The 17,121-nt window shown below is 36.4% G+C and overlaps 7 protein-coding genes across 7 annotated transcripts; 4 read left to right on the forward strand and 3 right to left on the reverse strand.

The window, feature by feature from the left end:
* Window positions 1-9: 9 nt before the first annotated feature.
* On the reverse strand, window positions 10-2,420 carry SPOG_02911 (Mre11 complex subunit Nbs1). Its single transcript, XM_013165572.1, has 7 exons — window positions 2,237-2,420; window positions 2,136-2,189; window positions 1,999-2,087; window positions 1,797-1,945; window positions 1,676-1,755; window positions 461-1,635; window positions 10-419 (listed from the first exon to the last, which is right to left on the reverse strand). Exons 1-7 carry the CDS (start codon window positions 2,271-2,273, stop codon window positions 147-149), a joined length of 1,857 nt encoding a protein of 618 aa, XP_013021026.1. The 5' UTR covers window positions 2,274-2,420; the 3' UTR covers window positions 10-146.
* Window positions 2,421-2,578: 158 nt separating this feature from the next.
* On the forward strand, window positions 2,579-4,345 carry SPOG_02910 (uncharacterized protein). The gene has a single exon (XM_013165571.1). The coding sequence runs from the start codon at window positions 2,928-2,930 to the stop codon at window positions 4,131-4,133; it is 1,206 nt and encodes a 401-aa protein (XP_013021025.1). The 5' UTR covers window positions 2,579-2,927; the 3' UTR covers window positions 4,134-4,345.
* A 586-nt stretch (window positions 4,346-4,931) lies between these two features.
* SPOG_05047 (uncharacterized protein) lies at window positions 4,932-5,911 on the forward strand (the record flags this gene model as incomplete). The annotated part of the gene is made up of 2 exons (XM_013166630.1): window positions 4,932-5,537; window positions 5,607-5,911. The coding sequence occupies exons 1-2, from the start codon at window positions 5,084-5,086 to the stop codon at window positions 5,909-5,911; spliced, it is 759 nt and encodes a 252-aa protein (XP_013022084.1). The 5' UTR covers window positions 4,932-5,083.
* Window positions 5,912-6,023: 112 nt separating this feature from the next.
* SPOG_05723 (uncharacterized protein) lies at window positions 6,024-6,256 on the forward strand (the record flags this gene model as incomplete). Its single annotated transcript, XM_013166692.1, has 1 exon — window positions 6,024-6,256. One exon carries the CDS (start codon window positions 6,024-6,026, stop codon window positions 6,240-6,242), a length of 219 nt encoding a protein of 72 aa, XP_013022146.1. The 3' UTR covers window positions 6,243-6,256.
* An 833-nt stretch (window positions 6,257-7,089) lies between these two features.
* SPOG_02909 (uncharacterized protein) lies at window positions 7,090-8,111 on the reverse strand (the record flags this gene model as incomplete). The annotated part of the gene is made up of 2 exons (XM_013165570.1): window positions 7,090-7,160; window positions 7,229-8,111. 2 exons carry the CDS (start codon window positions 8,109-8,111, stop codon window positions 7,090-7,092), a joined length of 954 nt encoding a protein of 317 aa, XP_013021024.1.
* A 1,090-nt stretch (window positions 8,112-9,201) lies between these two features.
* On the forward strand, window positions 9,202-11,455 carry SPOG_02908 (splicing factor Prp17). Its single transcript, XM_013165569.1, has 5 exons — window positions 9,202-9,377; window positions 9,424-10,176; window positions 10,222-10,837; window positions 10,881-10,928; window positions 10,971-11,455. Exons 1-5 carry the CDS (start codon window positions 9,267-9,269, stop codon window positions 11,105-11,107), a joined length of 1,665 nt encoding a protein of 554 aa, XP_013021023.1. The 5' UTR covers window positions 9,202-9,266; the 3' UTR covers window positions 11,108-11,455.
* On the reverse strand, window positions 11,200-17,082 carry SPOG_02907 (1-phosphatidylinositol-3-phosphate 5-kinase Fab1; the record flags this gene model as incomplete). The annotated part of the gene is made up of 2 exons (XM_013165568.1): window positions 11,200-15,431; window positions 15,459-17,082. 2 exons carry the CDS (start codon window positions 17,080-17,082, stop codon window positions 11,200-11,202), a joined length of 5,856 nt encoding a protein of 1,951 aa, XP_013021022.1.
* Window positions 17,083-17,121: the final 39 nt, after the last annotated feature.

Here is a 17,121-nt window from a genome sequence, read left to right on the forward strand (position 1 = left end):
ATTTCTAGTTCTAGCTATGAAGAATTGTATCGTCAACTTTGTAATCATGCGCTTTTTATTAGAAACAAAGGTATTAGTGATATTAACATTAATTAAGTAGAGAGCACTTTGTATTTATAATTCGCTCTTTAAGAGATCAACATACACTAAAATCTAAATTTCAAGTCACCAAACTCATCATCTTCTTCGTCTTCTTCGTCCTCATTAGCATCTCTTTTATCCCCGAGATTTTGTTCATCCATGCGCATTTCCATAGAGCCCTGTTGAGAAATCCGCTCTGGAGAACGCGTATCTGTATTTGTTTTTTTCATCAATTGGGGGACAGGGTCCATATCAATGTCTATGACTTCGTTTTGTCCCTTCCGGGATTCTGAAAGTGGTATAAACACTGGTGGTGCTACATGCACTTTACTACCTTGCTATTTCTAGTTAGTAGTTGAGTCAAATGTTGTAAACTCACCCTTCTGAATTTCTTAAAGTTTGGTCTATCTTTATATTTTGAGAATTCCGCTTCCTTCTTTTCATTCTTTTTGGGTAGGTGGATAGATATAAACTCCACTGAACCAAGATTTTTTGGTAAATTTTCTTCTGAAAGTGGTGTATCTGGAGGCTCGTTGTGTTCTGCTTTCAAAAGTAATGGACTTGTTTCCCTCTCTTTTTTGACTTTCACATTAGGTGATTCTGATTCTCCTGCAGTAGATAATGTGAGAGGTGCAAAATGAGAAGAAATCACTTTCGATTTATCGCCAATATCCTTTTTATTCGTTTTCTTTTTTGACTTTCCAAGTTCCGGATTGCTTTCATGTAACGGCGTTCTATCTAACGACTCTCTACCTGTTGAAGAAACAGATAAAGGCTTTGAATTATCAGGAAATAATTTAGCATTCCTTTCTTCTTCTAAATTTTCTCGATAATCCTTTTTAAGAGGGCTATTGGGAGGCCTGGGTTTAGAAACATTCAACATTCCTTCGGACTTGAGAGTTCTTTTACTCCTTGGAGAACGGGGAACGGGTTTAAAATTACTGAATAATTCATCCAAAACATTCTCAGACGTTGCTAGTGAAGTAGAAGGCGCACTGGATTTTGACTGTTGATGGCTCGTTTTTTTCGTATGCAACACTTCTTTCGGGTTATCTTCTTTTAGGATATTCCATAGATCGCTAAAAGTAAGACAAAATACTTTATTTTGAGAAAGAATTGTAGATATCACCTTTTGTTTTAAAATGATTACAAAATCAATATTTCGTTCACCATAATACGATGTCAAAAATTGTACATCGTCTGTATGATGTCTATGCACATCTAAGCCAAGGAGGGATAGTAATTTTGGAAGTTCTTGATCTAAATCAATGGAACAGCACTTTAAACCTCCCAAAGAATTCCTTAAATCGCCTGCGGATTTTGGGAAAAAGGCATTATGATTCCTTCCTGTAGAAAGGTATGAGATATCTTTAGGAATTAGATTAGTATTTTGTAAATATTTTTCTTTCTCGTTGACTAAAGCTTCAACAAAAGACTCATTCACAATCTTTATATCCTTTATATAAGCCAAAGCTACCTTCACAGAAGATAAAGAATCTTTACGCGGAACAAAATGTGTAATGGAATGGTTGATATGTATTGAGTTAGGTACTCCTATTTGTTAGCTTTGTTTATTTGGTTTCCTTGAACTTACCGATAAGTAAAAGTGGCGTCGACCAACGTGCCATGGTCTCTTGATCATCAAAGCAAATGGAAATATTGTTCCATTGGAGGCTACGTTTAAATTAGTAAATGGTAACATAAAAGCAACTTACTAAAATTTGGTCGGGCATTTCCCTAATGAAAATTCTAGTGAAGCGTTTTTCTCATAAGTTTGTCTCGGACAGACACGCTCGTCATTGACTGCTGTCCCAAATTTAGTATCTAAATCTTGGATTTCGATGGCGCATGGAATTTCGGTTTTCTATAAATTAGTAAACGGCTCCGTAAGGTGTAAAGTCACTTTAAAGTCCCTACATTAAAATTCGCTTTCGGCGGAGACACAGTAATTTGAACGTGTCTTTTGCTGATAGATTTCGAGACAACCTGAATGTTTGAGGAATCATCTAAGTTTATATGTTAATGAAAACTTGGTTAACACAATGATGAATTACCTTTCACGCTTCGCCCAAGAATGTACGCCCCTGGCAAAAGAGCTCTAGAGGTTTCTTTCAAATGTTATTAAACACTCAAAACAATCTGATTGAATCAGTACCTTTCAATTTACCATCACTGCTAGACAAAACCCACATGATTAACTCAATGGACCACAGTAAGCAGGAATCTTCTTAAATTTTCTCTGACCTCAGAGCGGTCCTGTCAACAAAATACTCTACGCTTTTAAATCCTATTAACTGCTAAAGGCAAAAAGCTACTGAAACGAATCACCCTCAGCTTTGTCTTGTTCATTGAAAATTCGTTTAAATTAAAGTTTTATTTAACCGAACATGTGATATCGTACTATACTGGAAACAATGAAAAAAAGCATCTAATGAATGGAAAAATAAACGCAAGAAAATCAACTTTGGCAGATTTTACTTGTTAAATAAAGTTATTCTAATGAAATTCCTTCTATGTCAGACAACATGTGGCTTATCGAAGGTTGCGCAGCGCTGTTAATAACCCAAAACCACTAAGCAAATATGAGCGAAATGTAAAAGTGGCTTATATCATGTCAGGCAATCAAGAAGAGGGTACAAAGGAATACATCATAAAGTCAGTTTTCATGAGGTTGTCTCGTGAACGATTAACTTTAGGAAATTGTGGCTTGCTCGAAGGCTTATTGAAAGTCATCGGATCATTGATGTGGCGAGGTATCGTATCGTCTTGAATATGAGCGAGATATTTATATAAGAAACTTCATTCACGTATTAGACGCTTTAGATTTTATCTTATAGCAATTGAACATGTCGAGCAGGAAAACCCAGTTATTTTCAGATCCTATGTTAGAGTACCTTGATGAGAAGCAAGACAATTCCTTCTTTAAGAAAACAACCAAAGCCATTCAACAGTTGATTTCTAGTCCGAGTGAAAATAACTCTAAAGTGGTCTCGTCAAATCCTGGAAAACTTGTTCAAGGTGTCGACGTACAAGTATCAGATCAATTATTTCTATCGAAATTTGGTAAAGAAGTGATTTCAGAAGACTGTCTTTCATTATCCAGGGAAGCTTTTGTGTCTGAAAATGACAACGCTACGATTAGAAATCCATTTTCCAATGGAGTAGCATGCACGATTATGAATCGTCAAAATAAATTATACTTAAAATGTTCTAAAGATTCCGTTTTTCAACATACCCCATTGGAAGAAAAGGTTTACGAATTTCAGGATGACGAAGTTACTGTACAGAAACGCATGGACGTATTTTTTAGAAAGTATAGATCGGATGCATTAAGTCTCTGCATGCATTTTGCAACAGGAAACTTTACCATGCCAATTTTAATCCGACATGTATTCTTATACGACTATTATCCAAAAGAAATACAGGATTCCATTTGGAGAGCTATGCTTGTTTATATATCCCAGCAGGTGAAGAATGGGACTTACACATTGTTTCACTATCATTGCGCTCAGAGAAAGGTTGGAAATATTCGTATGTATCTTGTAAAGCCAGATGATATATACCGTTTTCAAAATCAGTCCGATTGGGCAGCTATTAGTAACAAGCGATTTTTATGTTATATGCACCTTGCGGATGAGTCCGAACAGATTGTAATGAAAAGAGAAAAAGTTTGCAAGGAGTATTTTGCTGATGTAGAAATTTCTAAAGGCGATCTCGGCTGGCTCTTTTTTATCCTCTCTATAGGAGTAAATGCTAAGGCTTTCCCTGTTCACTACTATATTAAATCCATTGCTCCTGGAGTACTACGGAATGACGATGAAGATTGCATCTTCACATACCGCCCAAAGGATTCCCTTCTATTTCAGAAGAGTTCTCATCGTTTAAGAATGACTGAATGGCTGAAAGAATTAAGGTCTGATCTGGAGATTTGCAAAGATCAACGATTTAGACAAATAAAAAAGAGCATTTATATGCAGCCTTTCTTTCATTTGACCAAACCTATCGGTTGCTCTGATAATATTAGCAACTCCCAAAGCTACCTGTGCACTTAAAAAAGAAAGACCCCTTTTTTTCTTGTTTCTTTCTCTTTTAATTCGGTTTCTATTTATGGTATGTTATCATTATTTATAATGTTGCGCTTATAATGTCCTTTTGTGCTTCGTTTTTGTTTACTTTAGTTTCTGGTTTCCAACTTTTCATGTTTACTTTCGTTTTTATTACGTCTCGTCTTCTATTTTTTACGTTCGTTAATATTAAATAAACATTCAAGTTTTAAGAATATAAGTTACTGTTATTTTCAGCTTTTCCTTTGGTAAATTAACTTTTGTGTAAGCTAAAATTATAATACGAAAAAACTAAAAAGAGCAGCAAAAAGAAGGAGTAGCCTACAGCACCCCGGATTCCCATGTTGTCTCCAACCATAGTACTAACTGCAGTGATCGGACGGGAACTGGTGTTTTCGCCTAGGTGTGGCCGTAGACAGTTCCTTCAGTTCAAAAAGGAAATTCATAGGTTTCTTTTGATCCTGACGAACCCATGAGGGCTACTTTTTGGTTGTAGGCCGTTACTCACTTTCAAGGTAAAAAGTTGTTCAACAGTTCACGGAAAAATGAGATCTGCTTTGTTTACAGAGATGTAAACAAACGCGAAACTTGTTATTTGTTCCTTGTGACTCAAACGTATCTTCAACGATTTATTAACAATAATCGCTATAAGAGATAGCGCAACCGAACCCATCGCTATCCTGAGCGAAAATGTTGCGTAAGAGATGCGAAATTTCTTGCTGGAGCCAACTTTTTATTTCTTCAATTCCTGCCAATTGGGCTGATTTTGACTTCCATTTTGTGCTTTTGGAATGACCAGGTAGAGCTTCTTTAGTTTTGGCTGCTACTTCTGATGAGTTTTGCGTTTGCGAAATTTTTGCATCGAATACGGATCGACAGCTTGGTATTTGACGCTCTTTTGCTAATTATTCATTGAAATTTCTCTTTATTTGTTTTAGATGTCGGAAAAGGAGCTGAAATTCGATTCAAGCGACCCTCCTGCGTACAACCATGCTAATGTTTACAGTGCTGATTTAGAGAAGGGTCTTTGTTTGGATACACCAAAAGACATAAAGAACCCTTCCAATTCAACTTCTGTCAAAGCCAAACATAGCAAAAAAACGCCCAGGAATGGATCACAAAATTCCATCGCCTTGATAAAGAAAAGCTATGAGGAAGTGTTGAAACAACTTTCCCTTCGCTTTTCTGATAATCTTGTCATTATTGATGAAAGCCAGCGTCTACCTTCAACATTATTTTTTTCGTTGATGTGTACATTAGCAATTTCATACAGTTTTAAACTTCTTTCTTGGCTGGAACAAGTATATTCGGACGATAAATTAAGTTGGGCCCTTCTTGCACCTTTAGGCCCTTTGCTTGTGATATGGACAAGCTTGTTTGGTCTATTTTATTGTAAGTGAAGCATTTTTGATAAACAGAAAACAAAAGAAAGATGCCGTTATGTTTGCTAACAAAAAGTAGATTCTTCTTCATTCGCTGTCAAAGTAGCAAGAACTATTGCACAGGTTATATTAGGTGTTGTAGTCGTAATTGGAGGTGTTTCAGTCTTAATTGGATCTGCGGGAGTTTTTGTCGTTGATCTTGTGTGCTGTGGCTTTTATAACATTACTGTTTTTGGCCTTGGAATGGAATTTGAGCGCTCAGCTGAAAACACCGGTTCGCCTACACTTCCAAGATATCAACAAAGAGATGATGCACTAGCTCCTCCGCCAACGACTACGAACGAAGAAATAGAGCTGCAAAGCAATCCTACCACTCAAAGTTAATGCTAATTTGTTTACCTTTCTTTTCTCATGAGTCTTAACTCTTCCAATTGAAAGCCACTAAGTGGAAAAAGAGAACATTACAAGCAATTCGTTCGGAGAAGTATTTATTTCTATGCCTTTGTTAAGCATTCTTGTGTTTAATTTTGACTACAAACTTATTCTTTGTGTCAACATGAATTGGAAATGGCGAAGAAAAGTGGAAAATAGAAAGGCATGCATGCATTTTTCTGCCAACCGAATGAATAGGTTGATTTGTTATAAAATAACTGAAACGAACCGTAATCTGAGAATCGTTGATCATTCTAGATCCTTATACGCAAGCATATATTAATATTACTATTATTCTTATTCTTCATTCCAATTAAATGCGATCGTTTCATTTCTTTTCATTGAACTCGTAATTAGTCTTTTGTCACTTGTAAAGGAACAACTTGCAATAAAATTCTGTTGAGAAAACGATTACAGGCAATAGTCGACGTATAAAAGAATAAAAAGAGCAACCAAAAGAAGTAGCCTACAGCACCGGATTCCCATGTTGTCTCCAACCACCTACGGGACCCTCAAACGTTTTCACTTAACTGCAGTGATCGGACGGGAACTGGTGTTTTCGCCTAGGTGCGGCCGTAGATTTTTTAAAGTAACATATGAGAATGTATAATGTTTGCTTTTCTTGGCAAAGTTCCTTTGTACTTTGCTTTCAATAATTCTGACTCAAGAATGGCTATTCATAGAAACTTTTATATAATTAGAGAGCTGTTGATGAATGATTCACTGATTAACAAACAGCCTTACTTAACCTCCAAGATGAGGAATTTAAATTTTTTTTTTTTTCTTAATCTGATTTCTGTTATAACTTACTCGCTTACGTTAATAAGCTCTTAAGCTTCAACTGTAGCCGAAATTCGTTTGTGTGGACGATTTCGTTTGTCAAGATTTATTTATTCACCATAAAAATCATTGCATTAAAAACTAACGAAGAAAAAAGGAAATATTTATTGTTTTTTATTTTTATTAGTTTACTTCAATTAATTAACGATTAAACATTTGACAGTTACGACAAACATGAGAAACATTTTGTAAAGAGGTTATTTTAGCTTTAATTTGTTTTGTTCAATAGAGAGCTGTTTATCCTTTTTCTTTGTCAAGAAATTTTGATTGTAGTGAGCGGTGATATATGTTTAAAACAACAATTCTTTAATTGATTGTTCGGGGTGAGACAATTTAAATAGTACCGGAAATATAATGCCATCTGGATAAAAGGTTGTTCGTATTTGGAGAATAAGAAATTGAATTGAATTTCCAAGAAAAAACCCATACAGTCCTTTAGTGAGTATGTGGTAAATTGTAAGTAAAGCAAAATTGTAAGGGCGAGACCGATATAATAAGAGCCATTTGAGATAAAGGAGGTTTGAGACGAATTTCCACAGCTCCATCTCTTTGGATAAATTATCGAGTAGTTCTTTTCTTTTGTTGATATTATGTCACTTGCATTAAGATTCGAAACATGTAAGGGTTGTTGGGTCAATGAAAAACAATCAGCAATCCAAGGAATTTGGTACGACAACGAAGCATAGTTGAGAGGATTTGTTATTGCACTGGTTTCGAGTTGGGTTTCGAGCGATAACTTGGCAGGTTTCGGGATTGGTAAATTTTGTTTTACCCTAGCGATGGTTTTGGTAGCACTATTATTAGAAAGATCTTTTTTGGTATTAATAGGATTTGATAAACCCTGCAATTCTTTAAGTTGGGTATTCTCAAGAGTGTTGTTCTTGAGCTTCCTCACAATGTACGTTGGTTGATGAGAATCCATAAAAATATTTCTATCTTGGTTGCTCACAATTATTTCATTTAAGATTTGAGAGAAACTTAAATCTTTTAAAAGGAGACTTCGAAACAGACAAGAATCCTTAGCGGATACTTGAGCCTTCCAAAGTGCAAGCCATAAAGTATTTAGGGGTTCAGTAAGCTTTAGTTTAAGCTTCGAAAGGGGAAGAGACCCTTCATTAACCTTGGAGGAAAAGCAAGTGGAATTAAGTGAAGAAGGAAATGGTGATATGGGGACAATAAAAGAATCCTTCAACCGACTAGTTCTTGGATTGACAGGTTTAAAGGAGGGGACGGCTAGAAATGGAGAAAAAACACTTTCAAACAATGAATTCATGGATTTAAAATCGTTTTCTAATTGAATACCGAAAGACATGATGATGATTTAGAATGTAAAGTGAGCAGAAAAGTATTAAATATGATGGGAAGATGGAGAAAATACGGGAAATTGTACAAGTATATATCCTTTTCCAAAATACGACGAAAAAATTACCTAAGCTTGAACTGTCTCTCGTTGATTGCTTAGAACCAACCTTTTGTTTACATGCGACATTTGAGGGGAAGTAAATAAAATGACCAAGGCGTAGAAAATTACGATAAGCAATATCATTGGCTCTGTCTCCGCAAAGCCTAAATTTGATTTTTTCTTTACCGACTTTACTACGCATAAAGTTTCCTTGTAAGTGAAAGGTAATTGGATAGAAATTACATAATTGGCTTCAGGAAACTTGTCCAAAAGTTTACATAGATTTGGATCGACGTAAGGGATCCTCGGTTTAGACGCTTTATTTACATACAAATTATGAAAGTCGCTGTTTATTTACTGGATAGTATAATTTACGAAAGTATTACCAAAAACAAAGCCACCTTCTTGTCTTGTTTACGTTGCCAAATGTGTACACATAGTTACGGAGTAATTAAAGCTGGACTGATTTTTATTCCTCTTCGAGTCAAAAAATTTCGTTTAACTACATAATCAATCCATGCTTACTTGTAAAAATGCAAATAGCATTATAAAAAGTAAGAATCAAAATAAGTTAAGATTGACTATATCCTTAAATTGTCGAAATTAAATATGGCAAGTGTTGTGTCAAGTATGAATTCAAGCTAATCGTTATTGAATTACCCAAATCTATTCTTACCACGCGTTGTATTTTTGCGAGAAATACTCAATAGAAACGATTACCTTTGGATACTAGATATCGCCTTTTTTATAAACCTTCCCCGTTTGAACGGTTTTCAAAACAATAAAAAGTCATTTGTTTAAATTCGCGTACATGCATTCTCCCATAACTTTAACAGTTTTTTTCACCGGTGACATCCAGCATTATTTAGTACCTCACCTCGCTCTCTTGTATCAAGAATTTGGGTAATACCCAACTACCTCGTTAAGCCACATTATTAAAACATAGCATATAACAGTATAATTCGCTATTCTCAAAATCGTTGTTCTAAGGCTTTAATTACATTTTATAACTCTGTAGTAAAAGCACGAAGTCAAAGCTTTTCGTTGGGTGCTAACCAAACTACAATGTTAATTCCGGAATATTCAAGCGATACTGATGATCAAGATGCGAGCTTAAACACTTCAGAGTCCGTTTCTTCCATAACAATAAATCCAACTCCAGCGGTCATCGAAACAGTATGGAATTCAGTCTACATGAAGAGATACATTCTAACAACTATAGTCAAATAATAGAGATCTCATAAGCCGCTCTAAAAGCAATTTCAAAGAACTGTCTCATAATGTTCCAATTGACAAGATGCACAAGCCAGTGTACGGCCCAGCTAACCCTTTTCTGACAAAAAACCAAGAATCTCAAAAAAATACTATAACAGGCTACGCTGAGCGCGAGTACGTCCCAAATGCTGTATTCAATCAAAGGTTCAATATTTATGGAAAGCGTAAAACAGAACTTGAGCACTCAGAAAGTGAACCAGATGAGTCGAGGACCCATAGAGAGCGAACAAAAGAGATAAAAAAGTTAAGAAAAGCTTCTGGTGATTCATCCATTCTCTATGGTGATAATACATACAGTGGTCCTTGGGCCGATTATGATGACAAAAACGACTTATCGCCGTCTTCAGAAGAGTTCGAAGAAGTAGAGGAAGTGATTGAATATAAAGATGAAGCTCAAAAACAGGAAGATAAAGAAAATGCAAACGTTCCGATTACGGAGAACTTTGAAGAAAAACCTGAAGTGAAGGAATACTCCATCTTCCATAAAGATTCTCTTTTTGACTACCAAAACAGAACTTATCTTCATGTCCCAACAGACGTTGGCTTAAATCTCACTGGTACTCCTGGCGAGCAGGTTTGTTATCTCCCTAAAAAACACATTCATACCTGGAAGGGTCACACAAAAGGAGTTTCTTGCTTACGTTTTTTTCCTACAAGTGGTCATTTACTACTATCTGGGTCTTTAGACTCTGCAGTTAAAGTAAGAAGTAATGTTTCCAAACTCTATATTAACTTAATTTATTAGATATGGGATGTCTACCACGATCGGTCACTAATAAGAACATTTCATGGTCACTCAAAGCCTATCCGTGATCTTTCATTTAATCAGAGTGGTAATTCTTTCTTGAGCGTTGGCTTTGACAAAACTATAAAGTTATGGGATACCGAGACTGGTAAGTGCCAGCAGCAATTTGCTACTGGGAAACAAGCTCATTGCGTTCGCTTCCAAGTGGATCCAAATAGACCAAATGAATTTCTAGCTGGCATGTCTGATAAAAAAATACTACAATTCGATACTCGAGCTCCAGATAGTGTACAATCATATTCACATCACCTGGGCGCCGTAAACTCAATAACTTACTTAGAAAATGGTAAACGATTCGTTACTACCTCTGATGATTCCTCCATGCGATTCTGGGAATATGGAACCCCAATACCAATCAAATACGTAGCAGATATCGGAATGCATTCTATGCCCAGAGTTGCTCTGCGTCCCAATGGAAAAGCTCTCGCATGTCAATCTTTGGATAATTGCATTTATGTCTATTCTGCTATCGAAAAATATAGACAAAACAAAAAGAAATCTTTCCGGGGATTTAATTGTTCAGGTTATAGTTTAGAAGTTGGGTTTTCCCCAGATGGTAAGTTTTGCTTCTTGTTCTCTTTCTATTAACTTTCATTTAGGCCGTTTTGTATACAGTGGTGATTCCTCTGGAAACGCTTGTTTTTGGGGTATGCTAATTTAATACTTAACGAATTCTAACAATATTATAGATTGGAAGACATGCAAATTGCTATCTAAGCTTCCCGCTCAAAACGGCCCTGTGCAAAGTATGGCTTTCCATCCTCAGGAAACTAGCAAGGTAGCTACATCATCTATTTTGGACGGAATAATCAAATATTGGGATTAAATTTATAATGAATTTAATAAAAAAACTTAATCATATTATCTTTCTATAAAATAAAAACATGCAAGAATAAATAACGATATGGAATCGTAGACCTAGTCATATTTTTCATTTCCGCCGTCGACTTCAAAATCTTGAGATGCCAGAATATAACAATCCATAGCCTTTCTAAATCTAATTTTATACTGTTTTGGCGTCACGATGGTAGGCTCAGGGCCTCTTCCCACTAATCCTTTCTCTTTCACCCAGCTTTCTAGCTTTTTATCCCAAGTGTAGGTTCGGATGAAGTCAATTATACCGACATATAGCTCACGTTTTTCATAGTCAATACCCACAACTAAGGAATAGTCCATTATATTTAATTTAGATAAGAATAAAGTGTCATTCCATAATGAGGACTGTAGCAGACTTTTCAGCTGTTCACTTACAAAAATGGGAGATTCATAGATAAGCTCTACCAAATTCTCGTCTAGTAAAACTTCGTTGACCTTTCCAGTGGATTGTACATGTCGATTTCGCATCGACCCTTTCAGGTCAAATATCCTAGATGGTTTTTTGTCATAAAATAAATTTTCCATTACCATTATATCAAGTTTGCATACTTTTCCCGTGGAAGGGTTTCGAATATCGACATGATAAAACCCGAATATCTTGGTGAGTGTTGTTGGCAATTCATGAAAAACTACTTTCGACATATAATCAAAGTAAGCAGGAGCAAAGCTCAAAAGTGAATCACTTTCCAATCTTGAAACTACCTTCATAACGTATCTTTCATCGAATGTCTTAAGAAAGGCAGATCCGGACTTCCCTCCACTAGATTCCCAAACGGAACATCTTGAAAGAGAAGAAACGAAACTATCTGCGACATCACATGCACGCCTTAAAGCACTAAATTGTTCAGCAAAGAAAACTTTACAAGACAAATTTGCGGACCCCTCCTCAAATTGATACTTAAGATGAGTCCCTGTAGGCTTTAACATCAAATTTTCGATTTTGTCTTGTAAAGTCGGTTGACTTGCGCTTTCGAACAAGAAATTATCCATATTGTTTTCAATTTCAACCATTTTATTAATATAATCAGGAGAGTTGAGAGTGAAGCTGATTAAAGAGCTAGGTTCATCCTCCCTTATTACCACATTTGAGTCAGAGAAGATATGTTCGGATGCTTGCAAAGGAAATTCAAAAGGTAAAGGATTCAGAGAGTTCCATTCCGACCAAAAAGTCGAAAGAATTTTGTATAAAGAAGTTTTGTCGTTGTAAGGGCCTGTAAATTCTGATCTCAAATCCTCTTTAGAAACATTTTGCCGATTGTCGAAGCTTTCCGGTGTTTGGCGCTCTCCTAAGTCAGGCTCATTTTTAAATAAAACACCGAAAATGTCTTCAAAGGTATCATAGGACGTGTCCTCATCTTCCTTCACATTCTTTGTTTCTCTATTTGGAACATTTCTAATATCATTCATTTCTTTCTTTTCCAACTCATTGGCTTCGTCATCTGATGCTTCTTCATCTTCGAATGCATTTGATAAATCGCTAAAAACTTCGACGACGGGCTTAGAAGGTGCAACTGGCATCGTCCTTTTACGACGGGCCCTAACCAATTCATCATCTCGACGCCTTTTTTCTTGAAGTTGCTGACTTAATTCCTCAAATTGTCTTACTAAACAGCTTACACGAGCATCCTTTGTCGGAGCTATTTTCCTAGTAATAGGTTTAGTAGATCTTTGCATGCTTGATATCCTAGCCGATATGGCAGATGAAACCGGGTTTCTAAGACCATCTGAAAGATAATCCTTAGACGTCGGAGAGGAAAGAATACTATTGTGTCTTTTTTTATCGAATGACTCCGAAAGTGATTGTTCACTGGAACTTCTACAACTTGTTTTGTTTCTTGAGGTGCTTGGCGATACCGGGAAACTATGGCTTTCCGTATTTTCTGGTTTGGTTGGAGATTTCGGTGAATTACCGCTATACTTCCTTTCAGTACCCGATTCCATAACTGGAAAAACTGAACGCAATGAGGACCCTAAAGATTCATTATCTTTGAATACATCAATTGAAATAGCCGATTCACTTCTGGTATGGGATAATTCTTTCTTTTCTTCTTTCGAGTCATCATCTAATGATGGATTTTCCGCATGTGGAACAACCAAATCTTTTGCAGAATCCAGGCTTTCCATAGGATCAGACGGTTGCTGTAATACTGAACGGGCTAAGAAAACTTTTTTTATTTGAGTAGCCGCTAACCGACTTATCTCCTTATAAGAAGGTAAGTAAAGCCGTTGGTAATCAGTAAACCGTTGTTCCCATTTTATCATTCTTCCTTGTAAAATCCTTAAAACGGAATTCATAGATAAAAAATCAATAATTGACGTGTTTTGATAAATCGAATCCAATTCCGAATATAAATCATTATGATCGTTTGTTAACGTTAAACGGTAACTTGCTATTTCTTCTTCACATGATTGTAATTTAGCAGGATCAGTAACCCAATCAGTACGCAGTTGGTTTATTCGGGTCGTCACTGAAGATAGGCATTTCTCAATTAGTTTTTTCAACCGAAAGTATTCGCAATCTTTCTGATTTTTAACAAAAATAGGATTATAGTATAGCATAACTTGAGGAACGAAGAGCTCAAAAATTTCAATTGGGTCTCTTTGAAATCTCACAGCCAAGTTTACATAGCCAAAATAATGCACATGGTCATGCATAATGCTGTGATTGCAAAAATCGAACCTATCTTTAATATCATCGTTATAGAACATAAATTCGAGGTACTTTCCAAATGAGTATCTCCATGTTTCGTCAGACATCACCGTTACTGGCGTATTTCTCTGACAAGATCTGCAATAATTCCATAAGACAATTTTTTCTTCTAATCCAGAAATCGGACAAGTAAATTCTTCAAGTACCACACTTATTCTCCCGTTTCCATGCACGTAACTCTTATAATGTGACAGCATGTCTTTCGTAGGACAATATTCCCCACCGCAACTAACATTCGTGTTTAGACAAGTACTTTCAATAAACTGCCCCAAAGTGCAATCCGATTCACGATAAAACTCAAGCAAACACCTCTCGGGGCCAATACAGGGCACGGATGTTTCTTTATTAATAATGGAATATAATACCACCATCCTCTGATTAGAAAGCGGAGAAAAGAGTTGTTGAGAGCGAGAATAATATAGTTCCCATTGTTTTTGAAGAAAAGTCAATCTTTCATGTGTACACAATAGGTTGTATGCTAGTTGACAGTCATCACCATGATGAAGTGTACCCAAAAATTCGTTCATAAAATTCAAAAGATAAGAATTAGGATAATCAGAATTCAGTTTAGTTAAATAAATGTTTTCAAGTGTCTGAAGATGGTAAACTCGGCCTAGTAACCGTGGTAAAGGTCTTTTTATAAAAGGGGAAAACGTTGTTATTCGTTCCAGTAAAGCGCTTTTAATGGAAGCATAATCATCAACCGCAGGAAAGTTCACCTCAATGTCCGAATGAGAATCAAAATCGCGGTTAAAAGAGAAATCAATAGTAGCGTTAGTAGTGTCAGAGTCCAAGCAGTTATGATGGGAGTAGTTTTCTGCCCCTTGATCTTCTAACTGTTTGCTATGAGAAGGTTCGGAATTGCATACACCTAGCTTTTCCATGAAATCCTCTATAGGGGTCATCATATTGTGAGCTGAACTAAGAAGCTCAGTCATATTCACAAACTTGTCTCTTAGCATACATGACTCTAACTTAAGGTGGTAAGTAGCAAGCAATGAAATTTCGACGATTCGTTTTACTTTTGTCAATTCTTCATAAGACCCTCCCCTTAAGACTACAGTGCATCCCAAACGTTCTGAGCAATGATCCAGAATAGCAAAAGTCTTCCTTATACCTGTTTTCTCATCAATGACATAGCTACGAAGTTGAAATTGCCCACAAGTCCCTAAACGAGGACGAAGAGAGAGTTTGTCAATAGAAGATATTATGTCTGCATGACAACATCTAGCTATATCGTACATAACGGTTTCTTTTATTCCACAAATCGCGACAACACCGTGTTCTTCAAAATATTTTAAAGCAATCGCTGGAATATCATCCTTAATAAAGACAAGCGTTGGCTTCAATGTACATATCCTACTTACAAGGTTATACACATATTCCTCTTGCTGATTCATCAAAGAATCTAATGAAAGGATTCTTTGTTCATTGCAGTCATAATCCAAACTAAAAGACAAAAGAGCTATGCGAGGTTTCTGAACAGGTCGATCCATTGATTTAGATGACGCTTTCTTTGTAAACAAAATTCCAGGGATATAAAAAGTCTCATTTGGCTGACCACCTGGAATTTTTTTTATTTTCACATAACTTCGCACGTCAATATCATCACCAGCAGGAATGTCAGGGCTCATATTCAGTGAAGTTTTTAGTAAAATTTGTGGTAAACAAAAAACCCATTTTAAAGGGGCTTCAACGTTAGCGTCTAATAGCATTTGTAGAAGTAACCTTTTTAGAAACTCTACCACTAAATCATTGAAAGCGTCAAAAAAAATTATCCAAGGGGCAGGAACAGAAGGTGAATGCGAGGAGCTTCTCGAACGCGCACGGAAACGAGGAGATGCTTCTCCTGATGAAATAGCATTGTCCGTCTGAGAGCTAAGCAACTGAGCAACACATTGAGGAGGTGAAGGAGGACCGGATTGCAACAATGATGATGGAAGGATAAATTTTAATAAAGAAATGAAAGGATTTAAGTGATAGCCACAACTATCCGCGGAAGAATGAGGGTTTACATTAGTAGAATTAGCGATGGGATATTGCAGCCTCGCAGAAGAATTATAATTTGTATGAAACGGAATAATCATTGAATTATTAAATAAAGATTCATCATCAGAGTCTTCAAAATTAGAATAAAGCTCAAACTTTGGAGAATTAAGATCGGTATCGGTTTGCGGGGTATGAACATAAAATTCTTCTTCATGGGTTGGATGAAAGCGCTCATTTTTTACACTTGGGGGAGAGTTTGGAAACGATATTCCAGGAGAACGATTATTATTCAATGGAAGCTTAGAAGGACATCGTTCACCATTCATAGAAGGAGTAGAAAACCTTACTGCAGGAGAATGTTTCATCCTTTTCACTTTGTTAAGCAAAGGACTCATATGACCATAAGTCCCATTTTGAAGTAAAGGGTTCGAAGATGATCGCTCCATGGATACAACGGAAGAACCGATATCGCGTGGAATGGAAGCATTGAGAGGGGAATATTGAGAGATGGGTTTATTGAATTGCTGTGGACTCAAGTTTTGCTTTTTCCATTCAACAAAAATAGAACGGTGACCCCATCCTGGTGATTTATAGCTTGAGCGGCTTGATGGAATAGCAATCATAGGGGTTATGTCAGGAGGTCGTACATCAACGGGCATTTCATAAGGATTGCTGTATTCCGCAAAAGACGATAAAACATGGTCGTTTGAACTTTCCTCTAGAAATGAAGGGAAAGGCATGGGAATATTCATCCCTATATAAGGGTTCGCTCTTTCCTCATGACTATAACGGGATAAAAGACTCGATTTTGAGACAGAAGCACATGGTAAGCAGACTTTAATCTCTCGGGGAAGATTATATATTTCTCCTGAAACTTTGGTCAGGCATTTTGAGCAAAAAATCTTTCCACAGATACGACAATGGTGCTTTCGGCGAAAGAAGCTAAATTCCGCCTCGCAAAGAGAGCACTTAGTAGTCCTTTCATCTCTCATCCAAAACTCACGGGACAAGTTTCCATTTTGCAAATTCAACAAAGGATCTGAAAGCTGCATTTGGCTACTAGGATGGATGATCAACTTCGGTTCATCCGCTATTGAAGAGTGGCGATGAGGAGAAGATGAAGTTTTATTAATCTTAGACAAATGTTGGAGAAAACTCTTATAATTAGATAAAGCGGAAGGTTGTAATTTGAATTGGGAGGTTATAGACGAGTGCTCGAACGGCATAAACGTCGATACTTATTTTTACACTTTCCTCAATCATGC

Source organism: Schizosaccharomyces cryophilus (assembly GCF_000004155.1).
Source record: "Schizosaccharomyces cryophilus OY26 unplaced genomic scaffold supercont4.1, whole genome shotgun sequence".
In the NCBI taxonomy this organism is placed as follows: domain Eukaryota; kingdom Fungi; phylum Ascomycota; class Schizosaccharomycetes; order Schizosaccharomycetales; family Schizosaccharomycetaceae; genus Schizosaccharomyces; species Schizosaccharomyces cryophilus.